The sequence below is a fragment of the Dromiciops gliroides genome, chromosome 4 (genome assembly GCF_019393635.1).
Source record: "Dromiciops gliroides isolate mDroGli1 chromosome 4, mDroGli1.pri, whole genome shotgun sequence".
NCBI lineage: Eukaryota > Metazoa > Chordata > Mammalia > Microbiotheria > Microbiotheriidae > Dromiciops > Dromiciops gliroides.
Window position 1 is genome coordinate 115556477 of NC_057864.1, and position 25714 is coordinate 115582190.

The following is a 25714-nucleotide window of genomic DNA, read 5'->3' on the forward strand; positions in this document are numbered from 1 at the left end:
CTATGTGTCAGGCACTGTGCTAATCAATTTTTATACATGTTATCTCATTTGATACTTGTAACAACTCTGAGGTAAGTGCTATAATTATCTTCGTTCTGAGGCAAACAGATAAATGACTTGTTCAGGTTTACATAGTAAGTATATGAGGCCACATGTAAACTCAGGTCTTCTGACTCTAGGTTCCAGTGCTCGATCTGCTGCATCACCATCTGCTTCTATTTATACTCTACAGTTTATATCCTTCTTCCTGGAAGGAAGGATGTGAAAACATTGAAGAAGTTTCAGACTTCAGGTCAAAAGCACTTCACTGACTTAATTCCAAAGTCAAGAAAGAGTGAAAAACCTGCAGTTTTGAAAAGAACAGGTCTATATTTTTCTAATTCCAAGTTCTCTTTCTAGGTTGAACAAGGTTTGTGAAAATATAGTGGCAAGATCCTTAAATAGGAATTTATGAGACCCTAATCCCAGTCCTTACTCTGACAGTAGTAATTAAAGCACATTTTCAGTTTATTTTTAACCTAATGTATTTAAATGGATAAGACTATAACAGTTTAACTATTCATATCTAACCTCTAATTGTATGTCTTTAAAAGGAATTTTGGTGTGTGTGTGTGTGTGTGTGTGTGTGCGCGCGCGCGCGTGCGCAGTCCTTGAGAAGTTTTTCTGAAACCTATGTTTTAGCATCTTTCATTCTGTATTCATTTTTAGGTTCCTTTAAGTAATTTAACAGTTCTCTTGTCGTGACAAAATTATTTTGTTGTCATTCAGAATTTCAAACGTCAATTTTAGATTCCTTTGGGATGGATACTTTGGATTTTACTTGGTTGAACTGAAATTCTATTCCTGAAATTAGGTGTGTTTCACATCTGTTTTTAGTTTCCAAGTATGAAGAACTACAAGAAAAATATAGTAAAGAAGTTGAAGAACGGAAAAGGTTAGAGGAAGAGATTAAAGCTTTGCAAATTAAAGTAAGTTAATTCTTTGAAATATATATTTAGAAAACCTGTTTTGTTACAGTCTACTACATGATTAGAATGTATTTTTCCCCTAGTAGTTTACACATTTTTATTTACTTAGAAAAGTAAGTTATTGCTCTTGGTAGTATGCTTTATTTTACATGAGAAATGGACATTTAATAGCCAGGTGAGCAGCCCAAACAGACAGGCACACAGGGCCTCTGGGTGGGCATTGGCGTGTTCAAGGAGGATGAGGGTGGATTGCAGCACCCATCCCTTCTCCCCACTTTTGAAGCCTCATAGAGGCCTCTATTTGTAGTTATGCTGTAGCCCCCAGTATATCTATGAATACATAAATATACCAAAGTTCCCATTACTACCTTGGGACTCACCTCTAAAAAGAATGATTCTCCAGCTAGGTAATAAACTTAGATAGGTTAATCAATTAACAAGAGTGTGATCTTTTGTGGGTTATGGTACTGTTAATTATTCTCATTGCATCTTCTGTATGTATTTTTGGAAAGCAAGTTGTTTGAGTTCCTTGTACATTATACCTTGGTCTGATTGGATGCAACTTATGTTCTAGATTTGTGCTTTAAAAATTTTCTGCCCAAATATTGAAATGTCGATAGAGGTATTTTTGTAGAAAAGAAAGATGTTGGCATTTCTGGTTCTCAATGGTAATTTAAACTTGGTTGTTTTAGGAATTTGATATATTTCAGCGATTGTGACTTTTATCTAAAAATAAGCAGTCTTGAATATGGAGACTTAAAAAAACCCGTCTTTAGCTGTTTTATTATCTTTTCACAGAAAGCAAGTAAGACAGTTCCCCCAAACACCATGAGTCATAGGGAAATTGCTCGACATCAGTCTTCTTCATCTGTGTTCTCATGGCAACAAGAAAAGACGCCTACTCGTCATTCAGCCAGTGCTCAAGAAACTCCCCTTACGAGAGGTTTTACTGCCTTACACGCTCCTTGGGAACAAGAAGCAACACCTAATAGGAAGTCAAGTTGGACAACAGAGAGGAAAGACACTAATTGCGGTTTCCATGAGAATCATAGTAATCCTCACCTGCTGGATCAAATAAAAGCCCAGAACCAAGGTAATTACTGAATTTTTAAGTTTAAATTGCAACATTGTTCTTAGAAAACTTTAAAAAGTGACCTAGAACTTTTACTAGAAGTATCAGAAAGTTTCAAGTGTTAGAGTGGGCCTTAGAAATAACCTTTAATATTCCCTTCCTATTGTGGATAAGGAAACAGACATGGAATGAAATGATTTTTCTTTTCCACTTGTTAATAATAGAGCTGGGATTAGACTTCAGATCTTCTCTTTTTCCTCATAAGTCAATTTTCTACTATACAATATATCCCGTTATTACTTTGGAGAACTTGAAGACATTTTCTTTTTTGAACTTAAAATTTTTTTTTCAGTTAACAAGCATTTTCTCTTCCTCTCACCTATTACCACTCCATTTGAAAAAAGGAAAAATCCTTGTAACAAATATGCATAGTCAAGCAAAACAGATTCCCTTATTGGCCATATCCAAAATAAATGTCTCATTAAGATTCTTGAATCCATCGCATCTATTAGAACATTTGGGTAGGATGGTTCATCATTGGACCTTTGCAATTGTGGTTGGTCACTGCATTCATTAGACTTCCTAAATCTTTCACATCTTTTTTTTTCTTCCCTTTGCAGTGTTTTTGTTTTTGGATAAATCGTTCTCCTGATTCTACTCACTTCAATGAATCAATTCATATAAACATTTCCAGGTTCTTCTGAAACTCTCCCTCTAATCTTTTCTTATGGCACAGTATTATTACATTACATTAATTTATCATAATTTCTGCAACCATTCTCCAGTTGGTGGGTCACATCTTAGTTCTTAAATCTTTGTTAACATAAAAAAGGGGTGATAGAAATATTTTTGTACATATGTGTTGCTTTTCATTTTTCTTTGCTCTCTTTGGGGGCATTGTACTAGTAGTAATATTGCTGGGGCAGAGGGGTATGTCCAGTTTAGTGATTTTTAGAGTGTAATTCCCAAATGCTTTCTATAATGATTAGACCAAATCACAGCTCCACCAACAATGCATTGTAATTTGCCTTTTTTTCCTACAGTACTTTCAACATTTTGTTATTTTCCTTTTATTTTGGGCATCTTTGCCTACCTGGTAGTTGTGAGATGGAACCTCAGAGTTGCTTTGATTTGCATTTCCCTAATTTGTTGTTTTCATAATGCCATAATGTCAAGATTTCAATGATTTGAGAAATGTCATTTATTAACAATGCTTTTGGATTCAATTGTGTATTCTTGGTAGTGGTGTGGTTATATAGGTTTATGGGGAGGGAAGGGAGAGAGGATATTTATAATTTTGTCAATTTGAAGGGATGGAAACATCTTCAGCTTCTTGATTGAGACAGCTACATAAATTAGTCATCACTTAGAATTAAATTTTTTATGTAAAAAACAAATTGTTTTACCACTGTAGTACTTCTAATAATATTGAGGATAGTAAGTAGCATTTAGATGGCGCCTCCTGTATGTAAGACACTAAGTGCTATCTAATTTGATCTTCACCACAGGTAGGTGTTATTATTATTATTCCCATTTTACAGTTGAGAAAACTGAGGCAGAGAGAGGTTGTGGCTTGTCCAGGGTCAAACAGCTCATAAATGTCTGGGGCATGATGTGAACTTGAGTTTTCTTGACTTTAGGCCCAGTGCTCTATCCATTGTGCCAATTAACTGTTTCATATGGTTGTAATTTTTAATATACTTTACTTCTCCCCCATCCCATACCCATGCTCAGATTTATTCCTGATGCCAAACAGGTTCTTTTCACTCACCTGCTCAAGTCACAATCCCTGCCCTGCAGAGATGCCTACGTTACCACTCCCTCCAGACCTTTTCCACCTTTCCAGCAAGGAGAAAGAAAGGAGTGGGTAGGTTTTGGAGAAGGGCACAATGAATACTTTGTGCAGCCCTCCCCATCTCTTCTACTCACCCTCTCACCAGAAAGGATAACTCCACCCCTACATTATTACATTCTCCCCTCCATCTACGGCTGCCCCCCCTCCCCCCTCCCCCGCCAAAAAAAAAAAAAAAAGAAACTAAAGATAAAGAATGAGCAGGGGGCTGAAGTCAGATACCACTGGGGCAGGTGGCTCATGCTGGTGCCTGTTTCTGCTGTGTATCCTCTTTCTATTCCGCATCTTATAGGCAGTGTGTGTCAGCTCTATCTGTTGCCAGCTGCAAGCCTTGGACAGACAGTGCCTTGGATAAAGCAGTTTATCACTTAAGGCATGTGGGGATATTTTCCTGGGTCTGTAAGACTGGTATATGTTTTGATAATGAAATACTAACTAGTTCACAGAATGCAGGGTCCCACAGATGTGCTCAGATAGTTTCTGACCATGGCATTTCCCACCAGGAACTTGAGTAGAAAATCTCGTTTCCTCGACACATCTTAGGTTCAGGAGTGGAGGCTGCAGGGAGGAGAGTGAGGGCCAAATGAAGGCCCACATTGAGGGTGGTGCTCAGTATTTTTTAATTTTGCAGTTCCTTTACAGTGTAGAGATATAGTGAAATGCCATGGAGAAAAGCTACATTTTAATTAAAGCACTATTTTAGTAGTCAAAAATCTTTTCTAAATTTTTTTCATTTGTGTAGAAATATGGATTCTATTGTGTTTCCTTTATAGTACTTGAATGTGGGAGAGTATGGAGAAGAAAACATCACAATTTAAATCCAGTTGTTTTTTTCTGTTGCAGATTAAATGGTCTAAGGTGAAACTAAGTGCAAATTCCCTAGTTATAAAGTTCAACTGAAAGATGTGTTGTTAATCTAAAGTTTTTGGTGTCCTTTTTTTTTGTTGTTATTTTTTTTTTTTCATGATTTAAGAGTTAAGGTGCAAAGTTAATGAATTGGAACATCGACTGCAAGGACAAGAAAAAGATATAAAAGGACACATGAATAAATGGCAAGAAACACAGCTCCAATTAGAGAAAACAAAATTGGAGTTAACTGAGAAAGAGAAAGTTTTGAACAAAACTAGGGATGAACTGATGAGATTAACAGCACAATTTGACCAGGCAACAGCCAAGGTATTGTGGTGGGGGTGGGGTGGGGTGGTATTTTAAAATTTCAACTCGTCATTCTCCTGCAAAAGTATTGTACAAGAGACTAAGTAAATATTAGTAATGATGCTGGATAAAGATGAATTATAGGAAAGCTTTAAAAACCTTAGGACATTAAAATATAATTTTTGGACCTGTCTGAAATGAAAACTGCTCAGCTGATTTTTCAGTGTTCAATAGAAATCTTAATCACTTTTAAAAGTCTACCTTTGAGGGGGCAGCTAGGTGGCGCAGTGGATAAAGCACTGGCCCTGGATTCAGGAGTACCTGAGTTCAAATCCAGCCTCAGACACTTGACACTTACTAGCTGTGTGACCCTGGGCGAGTCACTTAACCCCCATTGCCCTGCAAAAAACAAAAAAAAAAGTCTACCTTTGAGGGGCAGCTAGGTGGTGCAGTGATTAAATCACCAGCCCTGGATTCAGGAGGACCTGAATTCAAATTTGGCCTCAGACACTTGACATTTACTAGCTGTGTGACCCTGGGCAAGTCACTTAACCCTCATTGCCTTGGAAAAAAAAAAGAAACAAAAAAAAGAAACAAACAAAAGGATAGATCTCTGGGGCAGTTAGGTGGCACAGTGGATAGAGCACTGGCTGTGGAGTCAGGAGGACCTGAGTTCAAATCCGGCCTCAGACACTTAACACTTACTAGCTGTGTGACCCTAGTCAAGTCACTTAATCCCAATTCCCTCACCAAAAAAAGAAAACTTTGGTTCCTCTCTTTTATAGAAAATCTGTGTTTGGAATCACAAGACCTAGGTTCATATGACTTCTGCTGCAACTTGCTCTCTGTGTAACCATAGGCAATTTACCTATCTTCTTTGGCCTCAGTTTCTTTATGTTAAAATGAGGGTTCTGGATTAGAATGACCTGAGGTCTCTTCCAGGTCTAATTTTGTTAAATCAACATTAATATGAAATCTCCTTTTGGATTTTCTTCTTGCTTGATAAAGTGAATCCTGCAGAAGGAGCCAAGCGTACATAGTGCATTTTTACTCCTATATTGAGTTGGGAGATGGAAACTTTTAAAGATTATAGAAATTGATACTTTCATCATGGCTGTCAGGCCTTTACCAATTTTGGGAGGATAAGTGGAATTTTTTATTTGTCATTGGAAACTTTTGTAACTTTTTTCTATTTTTTAGCTTACCTGTGATTTATGGTGCCATGTGTACCCATGGTGATTACCTGGCTGCTCAGCAAATTCCTAAAATAAAACCTTTCTTCTATTTTGGTACCATTAATTTTTTTTGGGGGGGGGGGCAGGGCAGTGGGGGTTAAGTGACTTGCCCAGGGTCACACAGCTAGTAAGTGTCAAGTGTCTGAGTCCGGATTCGATCTCAGGTACTCCTGAATCCAGGGCCGGTGCTCTATCCACTGCGCCACCTAGCCACCCCCACCATTAATTTTTAAAAGTTGAATTTTATCTGATTTTCATGTCCTAATTCTTTTCCTCCCCACCCCTTGATAAAGCTAACAACCCCCCCTTAAAATCTGTTATAAACATATAGTCACGCAAAACAAATTCCTGTGTTGGCTGTGTTCAAACACACACACAAAAAACCTTTTAAATGCACTGAGTCTATCACCTTTTTCTCTGGAGATGGGTAGCATGTTTCATTTGGTTCAATTCTAATCTTTTAGTTTTTTGTTGTTGTTAGCATAATGCATTGGTTTTTTTGTTTTTTTAGTGAGCATAATGGATTGTTAATGACAGTAATCTATAGCTATCAAGTTATCAAGGTTTGGCATTCTTCTGATTAGGGAATGGTCTTGTACTTCACCTTAAAGACTATTGTCTTGACTTCTTAGAACCATAGTTCAAGCTTATAGGATGTTCTATGGACCCTGAGTTCTACATGATGGAAATGGAAGTGATTTAAAAGAAATCTTTTCACTTAAAGAATTTTAAGTCCTGTCTTCTTGCCTGCTAACTTAGATTTTTGTTAGAGGCCTTTTAATTTTATAAAACTATTTCATATCTTAATTATGTAGTTTTTGCATTTGGCCTGTGAGGTAAGGCAGAATGGATTTTTTTGTTTGTCCTTATCTGGACCTTTACATCATTGGCATAGGTACTGTTATTTCTATTTTATAGATAAGGATACTAAAGCATGGAGACATTAAGTGAGAGAGAGCTATGTTAATATGATAGAAAAAGATACTTTTCACTTGGATCAATTTGCTTACCTCTTTATTGGCTTATAGGATTGTTGACTTGAATCTAGTGTTTGTAAACCAGTGTTTATAACCTGAGAAATCTTTTAGCATTGTGAAGCAAGTTACAAAGATAGTTGTCATCAAAAATTGCCTTTTCGTGTTTCAATATTTCTGTACTCAAGTTAACTAATTGGTCCACTATTGTATAAACAAGGTAAACCTAAATCTTGTTGCAGTTCACTTTTATTATTATTATTTTTGTTTTTGTTTTCTTGGTGAGGCAGTTGGCATTGTGACTTGCCCAGGGTCACACAGCTAGTGAGTGTCAAGTGTCTGAGGCCAGATTTGAACTCAGGTCCTCCTGAATCCAGAGCTGGTGCTTTATCTACTGCGCCATCTAGCTGCCCCCTTGGGCCCCACTTTTTGTTGCAGTTCACTTTTAAAAATAAGATTCAAGAGTGACCAGCAATGTTAAATGAAAGATTAATAAGTTATATTAAATAATATCTTCAAAAGTAAAAGTATTACACAATGAGGGATTTTGATCTTTAAAATCCCCTATAAAAACTTGAGGATTATTATATTAGATTATTGCTGAAATATCAGACTCAAAATTATAAAAGGAAGGAAATTCGACCCTGTGTAAATCAACTTAGGAAGCTCTTGTGTCATTTACCCTTTTTAATCCTTTCCTTTCTCTGATGTACTCTGCAATAGGAATGTCCTGATTTTTTGGAAAAAAAAAAATTCATTTTGCTTAAATGTAGAATTTAACCTGTATACTTTTGTTTATATCAATTTGGTAATTGATACTGAAATTCTCAATTTTGGATTAAAAAGTGACAGTTATTTTAGGATTTTCTTTTAGGTTAACTACAGACAGTTACAGCTTTATGTAAATTCATATTATACAAATTCAACTTCATATAAAGAATTCTGAAAGAAATTCTCATTCCAAAAAATTCCTTTATTAACTTTATGGTACTGTGCTCTTTCTACACCTGCCCCTCAGCTTGGTGCTCAGCCTCCACTCCCCCCATCTCTCCCCAAAAAACCCCTCCAAGTGAAAGCAGGAAGAATGGACAGGTGGAGAGGCTACTGCCCCCAAATCTGGGGCTGTGCTCGAGACCTCTAGCACCAAGAGGAGACCCTTGTCTCTGTTTTCATTTGTCTGTCCCTGGCACCTTCATGTTACCCTTCCTCTTCTATCTATGACTGGCCCTGATGTGGCTGGCCCTGTTCCCCTACATGTTCCTGCTCCTGCTTCTCTGTCTTTAAAATGTATGCAGGTCCCTCCTCTTCCTGGGCTTGTGGGCAAATTTGCATTGCATAAAATTGCTTTATGTAGGAGTCTGCTTAACTGTCCACTTACCTAAAGTGAAAAGGTCTGTATTTTTATTTCATATTTCAGGCTGAATCTTCCAAAATTTGATAGTAAAGTTTACTTTTTTTTCTTTTTTTTTGTGGGGCAATGGGGGTTAAGTGACTTGCCCAGGGTCACATAGCTAGTAAGTGTTGAGTGTCTGAGGCCAGATTTGAACTCAGGTCCTTTTGACTCCAGGGCCAGTGTTCTATCCACTGCACCACCTAGCTGTAGTAAAGTTTAAATCTCAGGACAAGTTATTATTCCCAAGAAAAGGAAATGCAATTAAAAAAAAATCACAACACTCTTGATTTGATTTAGTCAAAGAAGTTTTTATATTTTAGTGAAATATTTTATTTATTGGCAGTGTACAACACTGGAACAAAAGTTGAAAAAAATGTCTGAAGATTTGAGTTGCCAAAGACAAAATGCAGAAAGTACCCGATGCTCTTTGGAACAGAAAATCAAGGACAAAGATAAGGAGTATCAGGAGGTAAGAAAGAAAAAACAGGCTATTTAATGTTCTTGGTGCATTGATTGGTATATGGAGGTAGGTTTGTAATTTTGTGTATCTCTCTGGAATATATGGTGGTCATGGCATTTTTAAGGCATGACATTTCGGGGGAAAATTGTGACGTTAGCATGGTGTGATGATAAGCAAGAAAATGGTTTTGTGATTCTACTTGGCTCTATCATTATGTTTATCTTCATGTTCATCTTTTCACATCTTTCATAGAATTGTTTGTAGAACAGACAAACAAAAATCCTTTCTATTTGTTGTTTTCAGTCTCTTGAGATTTGTTAGCAGGGAAGAAAAAACAGTATTGTCTTTTTGAATCATGTTAACCATATGGCCTACCATGAGATAAATTGTATTACATTTCCCAGTTTTTGCAGCTTGGAGTTTGCTTAAGCACATGGGGATTATTAAAGGAAAGGGTAGGTCAGACCCTGTAATAAGGAGAGTTGACAGTTTGCTTCTTTCAAGTTAAAATTGTGCATTAACATAATATATTTCTTTTCAATATAGCCAATATAAACGTTCATCTGTGATTATTATGGTTACTACAGTGGACTGATGGCTCTTAAACTTCTACCTTTCTGAACTTTTTGAATGGTGTTTTGTATGCTGCTATCTTCAGTGCATCTGTAATCTCACCCTGTGTGTACTCTTTCCATTGGGACAGATCACTCCCTATCCATGCTCTCTCATTTTGTTCCACTTTTTGTGTCCTCCCATAAAGTTTCCACTGGGCATCCATCAGTTGTGCTGGGAGTTTTCATTTAGGCCTCTTAACAATACATGGATGCCGCTCTGTATGTTGAATTCCATATATCTTTTATCCTTTTTTCATTGCATCAGTAGCTCTTTTTTCTTTTACTGTTCCTCTTATCTTTTATGATGCATGTTACTCAACTACTTCTGTGTTTGCTAAAGTTTACTTTTACCTACATTGTGTATTTCTGTTACCGTTTGGGTGACCCACAGTTGTGATTTTTTTTTTTTGCAGGTTGTGGTATTCTAAGATTACTGACCTCATAGCAACATAGGAAAAACATTGGTGTTAAACAAGGGGGAGATTTTGTTTAGGGGAGAAGGTTGGGATTATTGAAATGAGTATTTGCTTTCCCAAATGTAGTCTGTCCTGTTTCTCTTTTTAAATTGTGAGCTCAGCTCATTGTCCACCTGCAGTATCTAGCCAAGATAAATGTACTGCTATACCAGGTCACAGTGCTATCCGTATAATTGCAAATGAGGAATATGCAATTATATGAATAACAATTCATATATGACTGAATAACATGTTTTTCATTTGCTTTTTTATGCCCTGTTAGACTCAATTTAAAAAAGTTTTTTATATCTTCTGTTTCTTCCATCTATCCTCATGTTTCTCATGTCTTCCTTCCCCTCCCCAAGAGCCATCCCATAGGACAGATGGGATTTTTTTAGAGAGGAGAAAAAAGCCAGCACCACTGATAGATTGAAAAAGACTGAAAACATGTAGAATGTTGTAGAATGTATAACTCCTGTGGAACATCTCCCACTTCCACACAGAGTTTTAGGTTGAGGTCTTCTCATTTTTCTTTGAGTTCCACTTTTTTTTTTGTTGTTGTTGTTTGTTTGTTTGTTTGTTTTTTTAGTGAGGCAGTTGGGGTTAAGTGACTTGCCCAGGGTCACACAGCTAGTAAGTGTTAAATATCTGAGGCTGGATTTGAACTCAGGTACTCCTGACTCCAGGGCCGGTACTCTATCCATTGCGCCACCTAGCCGCCCCTCCACTTGGTTTTTATAATTTGTTAAATTTATTTTTGATTTTTTAGTGTCTACTTTTCATTTACATTGTTGTAGCTACTGGTCCTTAAGGAATCCCAGAATAATTCTATCAAACTTTTAAAGAACAGTTAGTACCCATAATTCATAAATTCTTCGCAAAAATTAAGAAAGAAGGCAATCTTCCAGAATCCTTTTATGAGACAAATATATTCCTAATATTTAAACCTGGGAAAGATGAAACACAGAAAACTATTGATATATTATCATTAATGAACATTGATTCAAAAATTTTAAACACAATCCCTCAGTTTTATTTTGTGTATGCCTTTTGTGTTTCTTATATCCAACAAATCGTGGGATTTTGTTTTCTTATCCAATCTGTCACTCTGTTTTGTTTTACTGGATTGTTTAATCTATTCACATTTAAAGTTAAGAGTCAGGTTAATGTTTTCTTCCATCTTTGTCTAAAAATTTTTTTTGTTATGATTTTCTCGCCTTTTCTCCTGTAAGTACATTCTTATGAGCCTTCAGTTATTTTACATTTTTTTTTAAGGTGGCCTTTTTACTGACTTTCCATTTTCCCTCTGATCCCCTCTTTTCATTTGTTGCCCTTTTCCTTTTAGGGTTACCTTTCCCACTTTTATCTGGCTATAGATTTCTTCCTCTCTTTTCTTCTCAGTCAAGTAGATTGCCCTTCTCTTTCCCTTCCACTAGTGCTGTTGGTTAGTTTTTTGATTTCATTTTTTTGTGTCCAAAAAGGATTTCTCTCTTCATTTTCCGCGTTCTTTTTCTGTTTACTCCAGACCCTTATTCTCTGATTCATGACCTTTCCGATTATTTGTTTTCTCTTCTCAGTATTTATACAAACCAGAGCTTCTAAGATATCCATTCTAGGTTCTGTCGTCTAGGTGGTTTCTGTCATTGGTTTGTTGGACTCACCCCATGGATTCCTGTTTTCTGTTGTTCTTTACTTTTGTTCAGAACAATGCCAGTTATTGCAGTTGACAGAGAGGACGCTGTCCCATGACAGGTTCCCTTTCCACCTCCTACCCCCATACCCTTTCTTGTTGACCTTCTTACTCTCCCTCCCCCAAACACTTGCCTAGAAATCTCCCTGTGTCTGTGCTCTCCTACTTCTTCAGGTCCCAGTTGCCCTCCAGTTTTTCATGTTTCCTCCTCCTAGGACAAGTAGACTTCAGACACCAAATCCTCCAGGCCTCGTGAAGTATAACATCTGCTTTCACCCATAAGAATATTCATCAATGGATCCATCTTCTGTCTTCAATGCAAGGCATTGTTCTTCCCCTTTCCCCTCTCTTCCTTACCCATTCCCCTGTAGGATCTTGTCTTTTCGAAATCACAGAAGTCAGTTTCCTCTCTTTGCTAGCCTTTGTTTTGACCCAAAGTGCATCACTCATTCCTCTCTATCTTCCTGTTTCTCTTCCCCTCTCCTCTCCCCCATCACATACCCATTCAAGTTGTAATTTAATCCTACAAAAGAAGCATTTACCTGTAGGCAGGATGTTCCCAGGTTCTGTCCATGGGACTCCCTGTCTGCTTCTTCATTGTTATCTCTACCAGATTTCTCTTACTCCTGTCTCCTTGTGTACCTTTAAAAAAGAAGTCTTACTCGCCTTTCTATTGTCACTCTTGCTGTTGCTGTCTGTAATTTATTCACTCTTTCTGCAGTTCTTTTGTTTGGGGTGTTCAAGAAGAATTTCTTTTAGGTTTGGTTTTCTTTCTGAAAATCTTTCACATTATTATTGAATATCCATCTTGAATCCTGAATAGTTAAGCTCAGATTTGTAGGATAGTTAACCCTGGGTTCCATCCTGTGTTCTAATGCTCTTTGGCATTATTCTCACTTCATTTTCTAGCGAAATATTGCTTGTTTTAAATGTCTTTTCCTTAGTATTTGATGTTCTTTTCCCTATTGGCTTGTGGAACTTATTTCTGAATTGAATCACTAAATTTAGCCACCGAGTCTTGGAGTTTGCATCTGTGTGTGTGTGTGTGTGTGTGTGTGTGTGTGTGTGTGTGTGTAGATATAGATATATGTTTTTTTGAATTGTTTCAGTTGGAATTTCTTCTTTGTTCAAAACTTCTGGGCAGTGCTTTTCTATTTCTTTCATTATGGTGGTAAGGTGGTTTTTTTTGTTTTTTGTTTTTTTTGGTACTATTGTATTCTTCAGGAAGATCTATGAGCCTTAAGGTTGTTTCTGTGCAATCTGTCTTTTTTGATATCCATGTGTTTTCCTTGTAGAGGGATCATGTTTTCTTGTAATGTTTTTATTTTCTGCTTCTCTTCTTTTAGGTCGTCCTTTACGTCTCTGTAGTTGTAGTCCCAATCTTTTTGTCTGCTTGTTTGTTTCTTTGGTAAGGCTTATCATGATAGAATCACCATTTTTGACTCTGCTCATTATTTTTCTGTGCAGGACATAAATTCTGTTCTCATAATTGTTATTTCTCTTTTAAAGCATTCAAGAACAGCATGTTGTAATTCTACGTTCTCAGATTCCATAGGATCCTCTGTCTTTAGCCCCTTATCGTCTCCTAAAGTGTTTGATCATTTTCTTTCATTTTGCTGTATTTGTTTATATATGCCTGAATTTTTTTCTTTTTACTAGATCTGGATGCCATATTTCTTTGTGTTACTGTTTTTCCTATTGATCTATCTGTTTATGTTCAAGGTCTTTGAGAGTTCTTTTCCTGAAATCTTTGGTATTTTCAGTCATCCTCCCCACCCCCCACCCCCTTATTTTCCTTATTATTCATTTCCTAGATCCCTGCCTTCTGATTTTGGTTTCCTTGGGGATAGATCTTGAAGCTTTTTAGCCTCCTTCCACAATGGGCAATTCAAGGTTCTCTGTCCCACTGACTTTTGTGGTCCAAATTGTCTCCAGCTGGATGCTCTGTTCTTTTCTCAGGCTTGGTGGAGTGCTGCACAGCACCCCACAGGTAGGATGTCCTGTTCTGGTGACCTGCCCCACTCCCTCTGTTTCTAAGTTCTCTGGCAGTTCCAAGCTTTGCAGTGCTGGTACTTCTGGTTTTCATCCCTCAATCAGACCTTTTCTCTTGAAGAACTGTGTCCACACTGGTTGTTGAGGTCCAAGCAGACTTAACCAGTCTAGATCTGGGGACTCTAAGGCATTGTAAAGAAGGAGGGGGGTACCCAGGTACAGGGATGGGTTCTAATGTAAGCTTCTGTTGTGTCGTTGGATCTGTTAGTGTGGCCTTGCTGCCAATAGCATGGGAGGTAAGTGAGGGGTGCTGAGTGGGCTTTAGGATCAGTGAGCATCAGTCTTGGTTTTTTTTCTCTCCCCTTTTTTGGGGGGGGAATCTGAGTATCCTAGACCATGGAAACATCTGAAATTGTTTTAATTTTGGTGCATAATTTCAGTTGTGGAGAAGTTTATGAGGTCATGGGGATGAGAGAAAGTGTCTAGTCCACCATCTTGTTGCTGACATGTATCTTTTTTACTGATTTTGGATTTCATAGGTTCTGCATTATTCTAGAACTTGGTGCAGCCAATAATACAAAGTCATTCAGAAACAGGAACATCTGGAGCATTAAGCCATCTAAAATTGTTCCTTTCTGGAAGCCTTTTAGAATCTGGCTTGGCCTACTTTATACCTATACATACATTACTATCCAGCACCTAGCATGATAAATGCTTATTGATTGATTCATTCTGTTTGGACTTAACACTGGACATCATCTTCTGTGATGATAATCAAAATCTTGATGAGCAAACATCTCATTTTATGTCTCACTTGTTAACAGGATTGTGGATAACTATCCTGTTTCATCTTTCAATTAATCCTATATGATCTTAATATTCATGGGAAGAGGAGTTTTTAATTTTATATTTCAGAGCTGCCAAATCAGATGCTTTTTTATAGGAAGGCTTATGAAAACTGTCTTATAGTAGGTAGTGTTTTATATTTTTTGAACCCTTTAGTCAGTTATGACTGTAAAGTTAACTAATATAGTTTGTTTTCATAAGCCTTCCTGTTCTCTTCTCATATTTTCATTAAATGCACTCTCAATATGCATGGTACATATCTAGTTTTTAAAGTCTTTTATTTCTTCTGTTTAAACAGAATTCTTAATCTTGGTTATTTCAGCTGTATTCATGTATCTGAGCTTTTTGCATATTGTTCCAAATAGAAAAGAAAATTAAATTAATATTCTAGTAGAGGGCTAACAGACTACTTTGAATCTAGATTACTGTCTATATAGTATTAGTACTTGTCTATTCCCTCCCTTAACAGACCTGGATTTGATTACCACAACCAGTACTAGTGTTAATTATATTTTCTTATAAAATTGATGGGAAGTCTGGCTCCCTATTGTCTGCAGCTCTTTGAGTGTATTGACTGAAGAATTTTTAATTTAACTCTCTCTTCTCCTGAACAATAGCTATTATTTATTTTTGTTCTCTTAATTTTTAGGAACTCTCTCATCAACAACGTACCCTCCAGATGCTGGACCAGGAAAGTACTCAGATAAAAGCCAAATTAAACCAAGAGTTACAGCAGGCCAAAAGCACTCAAAACCTATTGCAGGCTGAACTTGATAAAGTAAGTTGATCTTTCTATTTCTTTTTCTCACTGCAACCCCACTTTTCTACCCTAGCTTTTAAAAAAAATCCCGTCCATACTGTGAACCCATTGCCCTTTTTAGTCAAAACTGGAAATGAATTATTTTGGTTTAGTCTCTCTGAGACTTAGTTCCCTGTTTTTTAAAATTAGATTTTGTTTTTCAGTTCTGAATTCCCTCCTTTCTTCTCTTCCCTCACCCACTGAGAGGCAAGAAAAACAAAACTCATTAAACACAGATAAAGTCATGCAAAACACATTTCTTCATTAGTCATGTCCAAAAAAGAAAAAAGATAAAGAAGGATAAGAAAATATGCTTCAATCTGCACTCTATTAGCTTTCTATCTGGAGTTAGATATATCATTCAAATTAGTATTTTCTGATTGTTCGTTTATGCTTCTCTATACTGGTTTTTGTATTTTGAAGTACCATTTTTCCTCCAGAATTATACTTTGTTTTTTAGGACAGCTTATTCTTGGTTATAAACATATATCTTTTGCCTTTTGGAAGCCAGCTTTCCTCATTTTCATAGGGGTAGCTGACAAATCTAGTATGACTTTGAGTGGGGCTCCTTGATACTTGAACTCTTTCATTTTAAGTGCTAGTTTAAATTTGACCTGGAGGCCCTGGATTTTGGCTATAGTCTTTTCTTTTCTTTTCTTTTCTTTTCTTTTCTTTTCTTTTCTTTTCTTTTCTTTTCTTTTCTTTTCTTTTCTTTTCTTTTCTTTTCTTTTCTTTTCTTTTCTTTTCTTTTCTTTTCTTTTCTTTTCTTTTCTTTTCTTTTCTTTTCTTTTCTTTTCTAAGTAGGGCAATGAGGGTTAAGTGATTTGCCCAGGGTCACAAAGCTAGTAAGTGTCAAGTGTGAGGTCAGATTTGAACTCAGGTCCTCCTGACTCCAGGGCTGGTGCTCTATCCACTGCGCCACCTAGCTGCCCCGCATAGTGTTTTCAATATACAGTTCTTTTCAAGAAAGGTTGGGATAAAGGATTAAGCATATATGTAATGCTTACTATGTACCAGAAACTGTGCTAAGTGCTTTACAGATATTCTTATTTGGGTTCCATGGGTTCTATTTTAATTTTCCCCTCTTAAAAATATTTTATTATATATTTTCTTAACTTAAGATTTTTTTTTTCTCCCTCTCACCTTTTCGGATCCCCTGAGTATTTTTCAGACTGAGTCTTTTTCCCCCTCGTGCTCTTAGGCATAACTCAATCAAAAATCAACAAGTATTCATTAATCCCCTACTATGTGGCAAGTACTATAGGTGCTTGGTATACAAGTACAAGGAATGAAATAATTCTTGCTCAATGTGTGTTTATACTTTGTTGAGGTATGTAATAAGTATAAAAATATAAAGAATAAATAAAACTAATATAAATAACACAAAGTAATCAAATACAAGGTAGTTTGAGAGGGAAGGCTAATATTTGGATGTTGATTAGAATAGATTTCAGAAAATGATGCTTCAACTGTAAATTGAAGGAAGAGGAGGATTACATAAAATTGAGATAGTGAGGGATTGAATTCCAGGCATAGGGGTTTGGCCATTGTAAAAATTATGTAGATGGGAGACGTAGTGTGAAGTATAAGGTACAGAGAGAAGGCTAATTTGGCAGGATCCAAGAGTGGGATTAAAAAAAATAATGATAATAATAATAATGATACTATTCCTATTACTAACTTATATAATGTTTACTATGTGCCATGCACTATGCTCATTTGATATTATAATTCTCTCACTTGAGGTAGAATATATAATTAAATATATAATTGTAAAGATAATCAAGAAGGGCTTTAAAAGCTAAACGTAGGTATTTCTCTTTTAACTTAAGAGACAAAAGGGAGACAATGGAGTTGACTGAGTAGGGAAATGACATGATCAAAAAGGACTTAAGGGAAATTACTTTTTTTAGCACTATTGTAGGATGAACTGGAGTGGGGAGAGACTTGAGGCAGAGAGACCAAGTATGAGGCTATTCAAATAATCTAGGCAAGAGGTGATGGGAGCTATTTGTTGAGCAAAAGAGTTGAATGTGAGGAATATTTGTTGAATAAACAGATATAAATTATATAATTATTTAACAGATGTTTAAACAAAGATTTGATAACTGATTAGATTTCTGGAATGAGGTGTGGAGTGAGGTGAGCTTTAGTTATGCTTTTGTAGGGATTTGATTCTTTATATAGCTCTCAGGTCTGTTTTCTTGGTCAGGGTTTTGTTGTTGTTGTTGTTTTTGGGTTTTTTTGGGCAGGGCAATGAGGGTTAAGTGACTTGTCCAAGGTCACATAGCTAAGCTAGTGTCAAGTGTCTGAGGTCGGATTTGAACTCAGGTCCTCCTGAATCCAGGGCCGGTACTTTATCTACTGTGCCACCTAGCTGCCCCCTTGGTCAGTTTTTGATACCTTGCCTTTTAAAATTATTTTTTACTCTTATTTTTTTTTCTATTTCTTGTCCTATGGAATAATTTGGTTTGGTTTTTTTTGATTGTTCATTGATTTTTTTTTCAGGAGTCTAATACTTAAGTAAGGTTTTCCACCTTGTATAGTCAACTGTTTTTCTTTTCTTTCTTTTGCGGGGCAGTGAGGGTTGAGTGAGTTGCCCAAGGTCACATAGCTAGTAAGTGTCAAGTGTCTGAGGCCATATTTGAACTCAGGTTCTCCTGAATTTGGGGCAGGTGCTTTATCCACTGTGCCTCCTAGCTGCCCTATAAACTATTTTTTTTTTTATATGGAGCTCAAATTTCCTTTTAAAAAAATCATCACTTCATTTCTTCTGGACACTTGTGGCTAACCATTTTTTTTTTTTTTCTAAGTTTTACTTATACATGTGGAGTTGGTCTTTGGGTTTACCTGTTGGGCTTTTAAAAAAACCCCATATATAGTATTTCTTTTTTCTCTTCAGCGTTTTTTTCTATTCACTCATAATTTTAGCCTGAGTTTCTGGATTGGTTTTTTGTGTTAGAGCCAGACTCCCTTTTGTTATATATTTTTGGATGGTATGGGCAGACTCTGCTTGCTTCTGACCCCTTATCTTGAGGCTGCTAACATTCTGGGTGGGGTAATTGGTATCTGTTGGAATCCCTGGCTTCATCTCATTGATGAGTTCTTCTTGGAACCCTCATTCTGAGCAACAGCCCAGGCCAGGTAACCTTTTTCCTCTCCTAATTGTTCATGTGACCCTTACTTTGCCACCATGTGGATACTTCCCCTTCCAGCTCCTTTTCAGCTGCCTTTTATGTGCTGTTTCTCTCCCATTGGAATTTAAGCTTTTTGAAGGTAGGCAGTGTCTTTATTTTACTTGTATTTGTATTCCCAGTGCTTATTACAGGGCCTGGCACGTAGTAAGTGCTTAATAGATGCTTGTTGACTTCACTTGATCCAAGCCATAGGAGAAGGAAGTGTCAGGTCAGCACTTGGTTCTTTTAGAGGCCTATAACTGGTATTCCCAACAGCATCTTTCATAGATTTGTCAGGCTCAGAGCAAGGATCAGAGTTAACTCCAGTTTCAGAGCTTTGTAAGGAGATGGAGAAAGGAGACAAAGGCAAAACTACCAGGTGATTGAGCCAAAAAACCTGAAATTCCCAAGGATGGTAGTACCTAGTCATAGTATTTATATCCACGACCAAACAGGGCCTGCCCATAGCATCCAGGGGTATGGAAGGGAACAGTTTCTGACCCAATCACAAGCTCCAATAAAGAAACTGAAATTGGAGATAGGGATTCTGGTCTGTTAGAAGCCCAAGTGTTAAACTCAGGAGAAGAGGGTTATTCCACAGATCTTAAGCCGACCTTCAGGGGGAAAAAAAAAGTCCAGGCTATAAATACCTGGAAGAAATGAAGTGATATTAAAAATGTAATATTAAAGGAAAAAAGAGCCAAATGGGAAGAAATGACAAAGAATATTAATAACTGAGAACCAAATAGTGAGTAAACTTACCAGTAACTTCATAATGCCGAGCTTTTGGGCCTGTAAAAAATTACGAGTCACCAGAGAGAGATTTCAAGGATGAAGGAACTTCATTGAGGATCACAAAATTGTCAGGTGCCAGAGAGAAGAGCTTAGAATACAATATTCTAAAAGGCAAAAGATAAAGGCTTGTAATCAAGAATAAACTATCTAGGAAAGTTGCATATATTCCTAAAGGGAAAAAAAAATGGATCACTAATGAAATAGAAGACTTAAGTATCTCTGATGAAAAGGCCAGAACTGAGTATAAACTTCAAAATGCAAAAAGCAAGAGACACAGAGAATAGTAAATATATCTGATCAATTGGAAGAAACTATATGATGATAGAAAATGTTTCCCTTCAGAATCTTACTGTCTTCCAATGTTAATAGAGAAAGTTAAATAAGACAGAGTACCTTTGTATATATGTGTTCTCCTTTAATGTCCTTAGAAGGAAAAGAATATATTAGAAAGAAAGAAACTCAGTTTTTCACAAGGTTAGGGTAGAAACATGGAGACAGGGTTGAGTTAGGCAAAAATGACATCTCCTGAACCCAACAGATGAAGGCAGAACACATCTCTCCACATAAAGCATGGTACATAATATATTAAACCCAACAGGGAAATGGGTGAGAGACTTGGACAAGGAGTGCAGGATAGGTGAGGAAGTTTCAAAACAAACTCCTTATTTTAAAAGGGTACAGTGTGCAATAAAATGAAAGAATGTACGAACCTTTGAAGGCTGTTCATTGATTTCCAGTTTTCAAAGAATTGAAATTGAGGATTACTTAGAAGATTATGGAGAAGCAAATGCCAGGTGTGAGCAGGTTGCACAATGTTAGAAATGAAGAATCGAGTAAGAGAAATAGTGTAAAGGGAGTCAATATTATAATTCCTGGGAAAAAAGATGAGCTGGGACAGTCTGGCAATGGGATTCAGATCCAGAGAAGAACTTTTTTTGTTTTTAAATATTTACTTATTTAATGTTTGGGGGATGCAGAGCAAGGAGGGTTAAGTGACTTGTCCAGGGTCACACAGCTAGTAAGTGTCAAGTATCTGAGGTCAGATTTGAACTCAGGTCCTCCAGAATCCAGGGCCAGTGCTCTATCCACTGCGCCACCTAGCTGCCCCCTGAGAAGAACTTTTAAGAAGTGAATTTCCCATTTTAATTTTTGTACTTACAAATATTATTGAATGTGTGAATTTTATACGAATTAAGTGGTATACTAGAATTGAAAAAACTTCCTAGGAATGAAAACTGTTTGAAAATGAAATGAATTGCTTCTGGGTTGGTGGGTTCTAACTCATTAGAGTCTTCATCAGAACCTGTATGACAGTGATGTCATCGGAGATTATTGTTCAGGTACAGGCTAAACTAAGTGGATTTTAAGGTCCCTTCTGATTTTTAGGTTTTCTTATTTTGTTGCGATGGCATAAATTTGTGCTTTCTAAGGTAATTTTTTTCTCTCACCCACTCAAGAATAAACATGGGAGATACATCGTGTTAAATATATTATTTGTCAGGAAGAAAGGGGAAAAATAGAATCTGCCTTTCTCTTGTCTAGGTCGTAGCAGTGAAACAGCAGCTGGAGAGAAATTCAGACGAATTTAAGCAGAAGCTCTGCAGAACTGAACAAGCATTGCAGGCAAGTCAGACAAAGGAAACTGATCTGAGGAGGAGCATGGAGGTAAGTGAGAAGTAACTGTTGTAATGTATCATATAGCCAACCTGTGGGGTCAGTGATGGGTGTTTGCAAAGTTCTCAACAGTCATTTGTAGGGGGCAGCATTTTTTTTTCTGATTTACTTTCTGCTTGCTTATCTTAGCATTGTGGGTTGTTTTCAAGCAAAAAGTAGCATAGTAAATATATTGGACATATATCATTCCATGAAGTATAACTTGAAAAAATTACTAATGCAACTACAGAAATTATAGAAATATGGAACTTGGATTAAAAGAACATAACTATTTTGTTTATATTAAGTTGTGATCGTTTGAGGAGGGAGGTAAAAAGGAAGTATATAAATACGTGATTAAAAACTCATAAAAAAGTAACAGAAATTCCAAGAACTCTTATTTCAGTTGTCAAATAGAAGAACCACATTCCTGAGTTGCTTTTCCAAATCCCTTTATACTTCAAGGCACTCTGGGTACCACTTCCTCTCTGAAGTCTGCATGGACCTCTCTTACTAAAAGCCTTCTCCTTCCTTGTACTTATTAATATACCAGCTCTTTAAGAGCAAAAACTGTCATTTTTGTTTATGTACAAAGTTCCTTGCATATAGTAGGATTTATTTAATATTTTATGGAATTTAGTTGAATAGAAACCTCGTAGATATAAATGGAACATTGACTTATGTCTGTACACAGTTGTTTTGCATGAAATTTAACAGTAAGAAGTTGAATTAAAATAACCTTATGGTATGTACTATGTAGGAATTTAACTTTAGTACCCAGTATGAGTACCATTTGTCCAGTGTCGACCTGGCTTTCTGTATGTTTTATATACATACATATATATGTGTGTATGTATGTGTGTGTGTGTGTGTATATATATATATATATATATATATATATAAGCTTAATCAGTAGGATTCTCAGTGTCAGGTGTATTAGGAGTAATCAAATGTGTTTTTTCTAGGGATGATTTTCTACTTTTTAACTTTTTTTTAAAACTTGTTAACTTTAACTTTTTACTTTTTAACTCTGGTTTTATGCAAGACTTAGGAGTTTCATTTTGTGTCTTTAGTCATTTGGAGGCAGTTAATAAACTGATGCTATTTGAAGAGTATTGTGAATTAGTATTGAAATCATTGAACCATATTTTTGAAGGAAAGGAAAAGCAAAAGAATGGCACTTTCTTGCTCTATTAAATAACTTCTTCTGGCAGCTACATTGCACAATGGATGGAGCTCTGGCCTGGAGTCACAAAAACCTGAGGTCAAATCTGCTCTCGGATTAGCTATGTGACCTCTGACAAGTTACACTTAGCCTCTGTTTGCCTTAGTTTCCTCATTTGTAGAATGGTGATAACAATTGTAAAGTACTTAGACCAGTGCCTGGCACATAGTAAGTGTCCTGTAAATGTTAGCTGTTGTTGTTATTAGCTAGTAAAGCATTTTTAAGAGGATTCAGTTTCCTCAGCTCAATGATATTTCAGGTACTTTGTTTTAGCAAGCCAAGGTTTCCCCTAATTGTTACTGAATTGTTAATTGTTGAGAATATATGGAATTTTAAAACCATGGAAAGCACATCTCTGAGAAAGCCTTGAAATCTTTGTGGCCAAGAAATATAATGTTAGGGTAAAAATAAATGGTTCCAGAGGAGTGTTCTGTATGGAGCAGTAAGTGAAAAGCCACCAAAGCCCAAGTAGAGAAAACTTCAAATGTTGGTTTTATTAGCAAACATTTTGAAATGGAAGCGTTTGTTTCAGCAAAACAAATGTTTTCCTTTTGGCCAGGGAGATCTACTAACAGATGCTTCTGCTGACATAGCCACAGGCTGACTGGCACTGAACAATGTCCTCTGTGAGCTGTATTTTGAGCCAGTTCTCATGTGATGTTACTGGCTGCTGGTGAAAACATTTTGTAAAAACAATCGATTGATTAGGATGGTTAAAATGCTTATAAAATTTGTTTGCTTGGCCAAATCGTGGTGGTAGTCTAGGCATCTTGTGGGTTTGTTTTTTTTTTTAAGATCTTTAAGATCTTAACTTGCCCAAGATATGATTTGCTTGTATAGACAGAACGGTAGAGTAGCTGGTCACAATTATACTCCAATTTCAGATGTTTCTAATGCTTAAGAAAAAACTATCTACAAGACCAAATTCAAATTTTAAATGACAATTTAACATTGTTTTCTTATGAAAACAATGGAGAGGGGCAGCTAGGTGGCACAGTGGATAAAGCACCAGCCCTAGATTCAGGAGGACCTGAGTTCAAATCCAGCCTCAGACACTTGAGACTTACCAGCTGGTAAAGTCACTTAACCCCAATTGCTTCACCAAAAAAAAAAAAAAAAGAAAAAGAAAGGGTACAGGGAGATTGGTGATAGATTAGTTGTACTTTGAATAACGGTTTGGGATTTTAAAATGATTTAACAAGTGATTTGTTAATCTATTTGATTTTTTAGCAGCTATTATGTCTTGTGGTTTTTGCCACTATAGTGCTAATAATGCTCATACTCATGTTCAGCAACAAAAAAATTAAGGGGGGGTGTGAGGCATATCTTACATAGAGCAAACATTTTAATGGTGGATGTCTTTCTGTCCTTTGATCTTGGTAACTGCATTTTAAACTAATTTTTAGTATGTGTATCTAATTCTTAGTATGTGTAAAGTTTAATATGCTTATGGATTTTGGATACAGAAATAATATTAAAGTTGTACTGAACATTTTCTTGTCCCCATTTAGTAAATTAATATGGTACAGTGAAAAGTTATCAATACTAGAAATGCAGTTTAGTGGTCTAATCCTGGATAAAGTTACCCTGAAGTATCAAATCAGATATAATACAGAAATAACTATTCTTCCAGGTTGCGGTGCCAACTCAGTAGCATTATGATGTAGTGCAGTAAAATGCTATCATGTTGACAATCCAAATCTATGAACATTTGCCTGGGGACTTTTCCAGGCATGGAAATCTGAATGACTAAGTACTCTGAGGAGTTTGTCTTGGCACATAAGAATGGGTGAGAAATATAGGAAGAAAAATAACCCTTCCAGTCCCCATTTCCATGATGATATAGCCTTTCTCCATTAGGAGACATTAAATTTTATTCATGGATGGAGTTGAGAAGTACCAAATAGAAACTAAAATTTGTCTTCTTTAGCCCTAGGAAATGATGGCTCCCCTGTTTGTCCTAAAAATAGTTGAATCTGGGTGGTTTTGCTTGCTGAATACTAGTGTTGGCACATAGTTATAGGGTTTTTTGTTGTGTTTTTCCAGGATAGTTCCCGGTTTTCCAAATTATGTACCTAAGAGAATATATCCTTGTATACTTATCTCATTGTCATTGACAAGCTACCCAATCGAGTCTAAAGTAGCTGCAGCCACACTAAAACTAATTGCTTATGGATGCCAGTCTGAAATTTCATTTTCAGATGTTCTTTTTTTTTAATCTTGCCCTTTTAAAGATTTTTGGATTTTGTAACAACTGTATCCTTATTAGACTCTTGGTCCTAAGCTTAGCTTTATGCTTCTTAGGAACAAGAGTTTGCTGAGGTAATTTCAGAAGGGGGAGAACTCAAGATAGAATTATCTTCTTTGAGATTGATTTTTTTCTTCAACATAATGTTTGGGAAAATCCAGATGTAGGTACAATTCTTCCTCTATTGATATGTTAGCTTTTCCAAATAGATTTACTTCAGTCTCTCCCTCCTCGTTCCTATCAAGACCTTTAGAACAAATAACATTTGTTATATTTGCACTTCAGTATAAGAAATTATTGCACAAATGTTAATATTTATTCTATAGTTTGACAAAATTTCAAGCTCTAGCTAATGATTGGATCATTCAGTTATTCTTACCATTAATCAGAGAGGTCTGTCTAATGTTTAAATATTGGGCTGAAAGAGGAATATTGACTTTCTCAGATTAGTGACGTATTATTTGTGAAAATTCCTGTTGTGTAATGATGCAAATAGACTTCTCTAATTAGGTGATATAAAAATTTAATTTTATCTAGACTTTTTTTATTCATAGACAGCATTAAACGGATAATATTGACATTTAATCTAAGTTGATACTTCAACACTGAGATAGCCTGAAGTTAATGTAGTGTCATTTTGGTGAATAAAGGGATGGGGACTTGGAAACAAATGATTAAAGTTAGATCAGATTCCATCTTAGTAACAAAATTTAAAATATATACATGAACAGACAACTGCCAGTAAGTTTCCAAGTACTTTTCCCTAGTCATCCTCTTTTCTTGCATTTGGCTTTCCTATGTTGGTACCCATCTGCTAGTAGTAACTAGGCTGATAATTGAAGGCTGTATTCCAACATAGAATTGCCAGCACCATCTGTTATCTAATAGTAGCAGGGTACTGGGGGGGTGGGGGGGGGAAGAGACAGTACTTGTGTTTTTTTTTTTTAAGAATCATTTTTATTTCATTTTTTGAGTACAGTATTGGTAAGACATTTAAAAATACAATTAAAAAACTAAGTTTCATGCAAAAGAAACATTGGAAAGTATATTTACTTAAGAAATATGAAGTATTTGGGTCTTTCCGTTTCATGGTGATATAAGCCAATTCTCAC

The 25714-nt window shown here is 36.3% G+C and overlaps 1 protein-coding gene across 2 annotated transcripts in view; it reads left to right on the forward strand.

Moving 5' to 3' along the window:
* CENPF (centromere protein F) overlaps positions 1–25714 on the forward strand; it is an 80848-nt gene that overhangs the window by 15901 nt on the left and 39233 nt on the right. Inside the window, exons 5-10 of one of the 2 annotated variants that reach the window (XM_044004265.1) lie at positions 877–968; positions 1767–2061; positions 4866–5068; positions 8993–9118; positions 15356–15484; positions 21019–21141. In XM_044004265.1, the coding sequence (XP_043860200.1) occupies positions 877–968; positions 1767–2061; positions 4866–5068; positions 8993–9118; positions 15356–15484; positions 21019–21141 (968 nt within the window). Of the gene's footprint in view, positions 1–876; positions 969–1766; positions 2062–4865; positions 5069–8992; positions 9119–15355; positions 15485–20813; positions 20907–21018; positions 21142–25714 lie in introns of those variants that run through there. The other variant, XM_044004266.1, reaches the window with a different exon arrangement.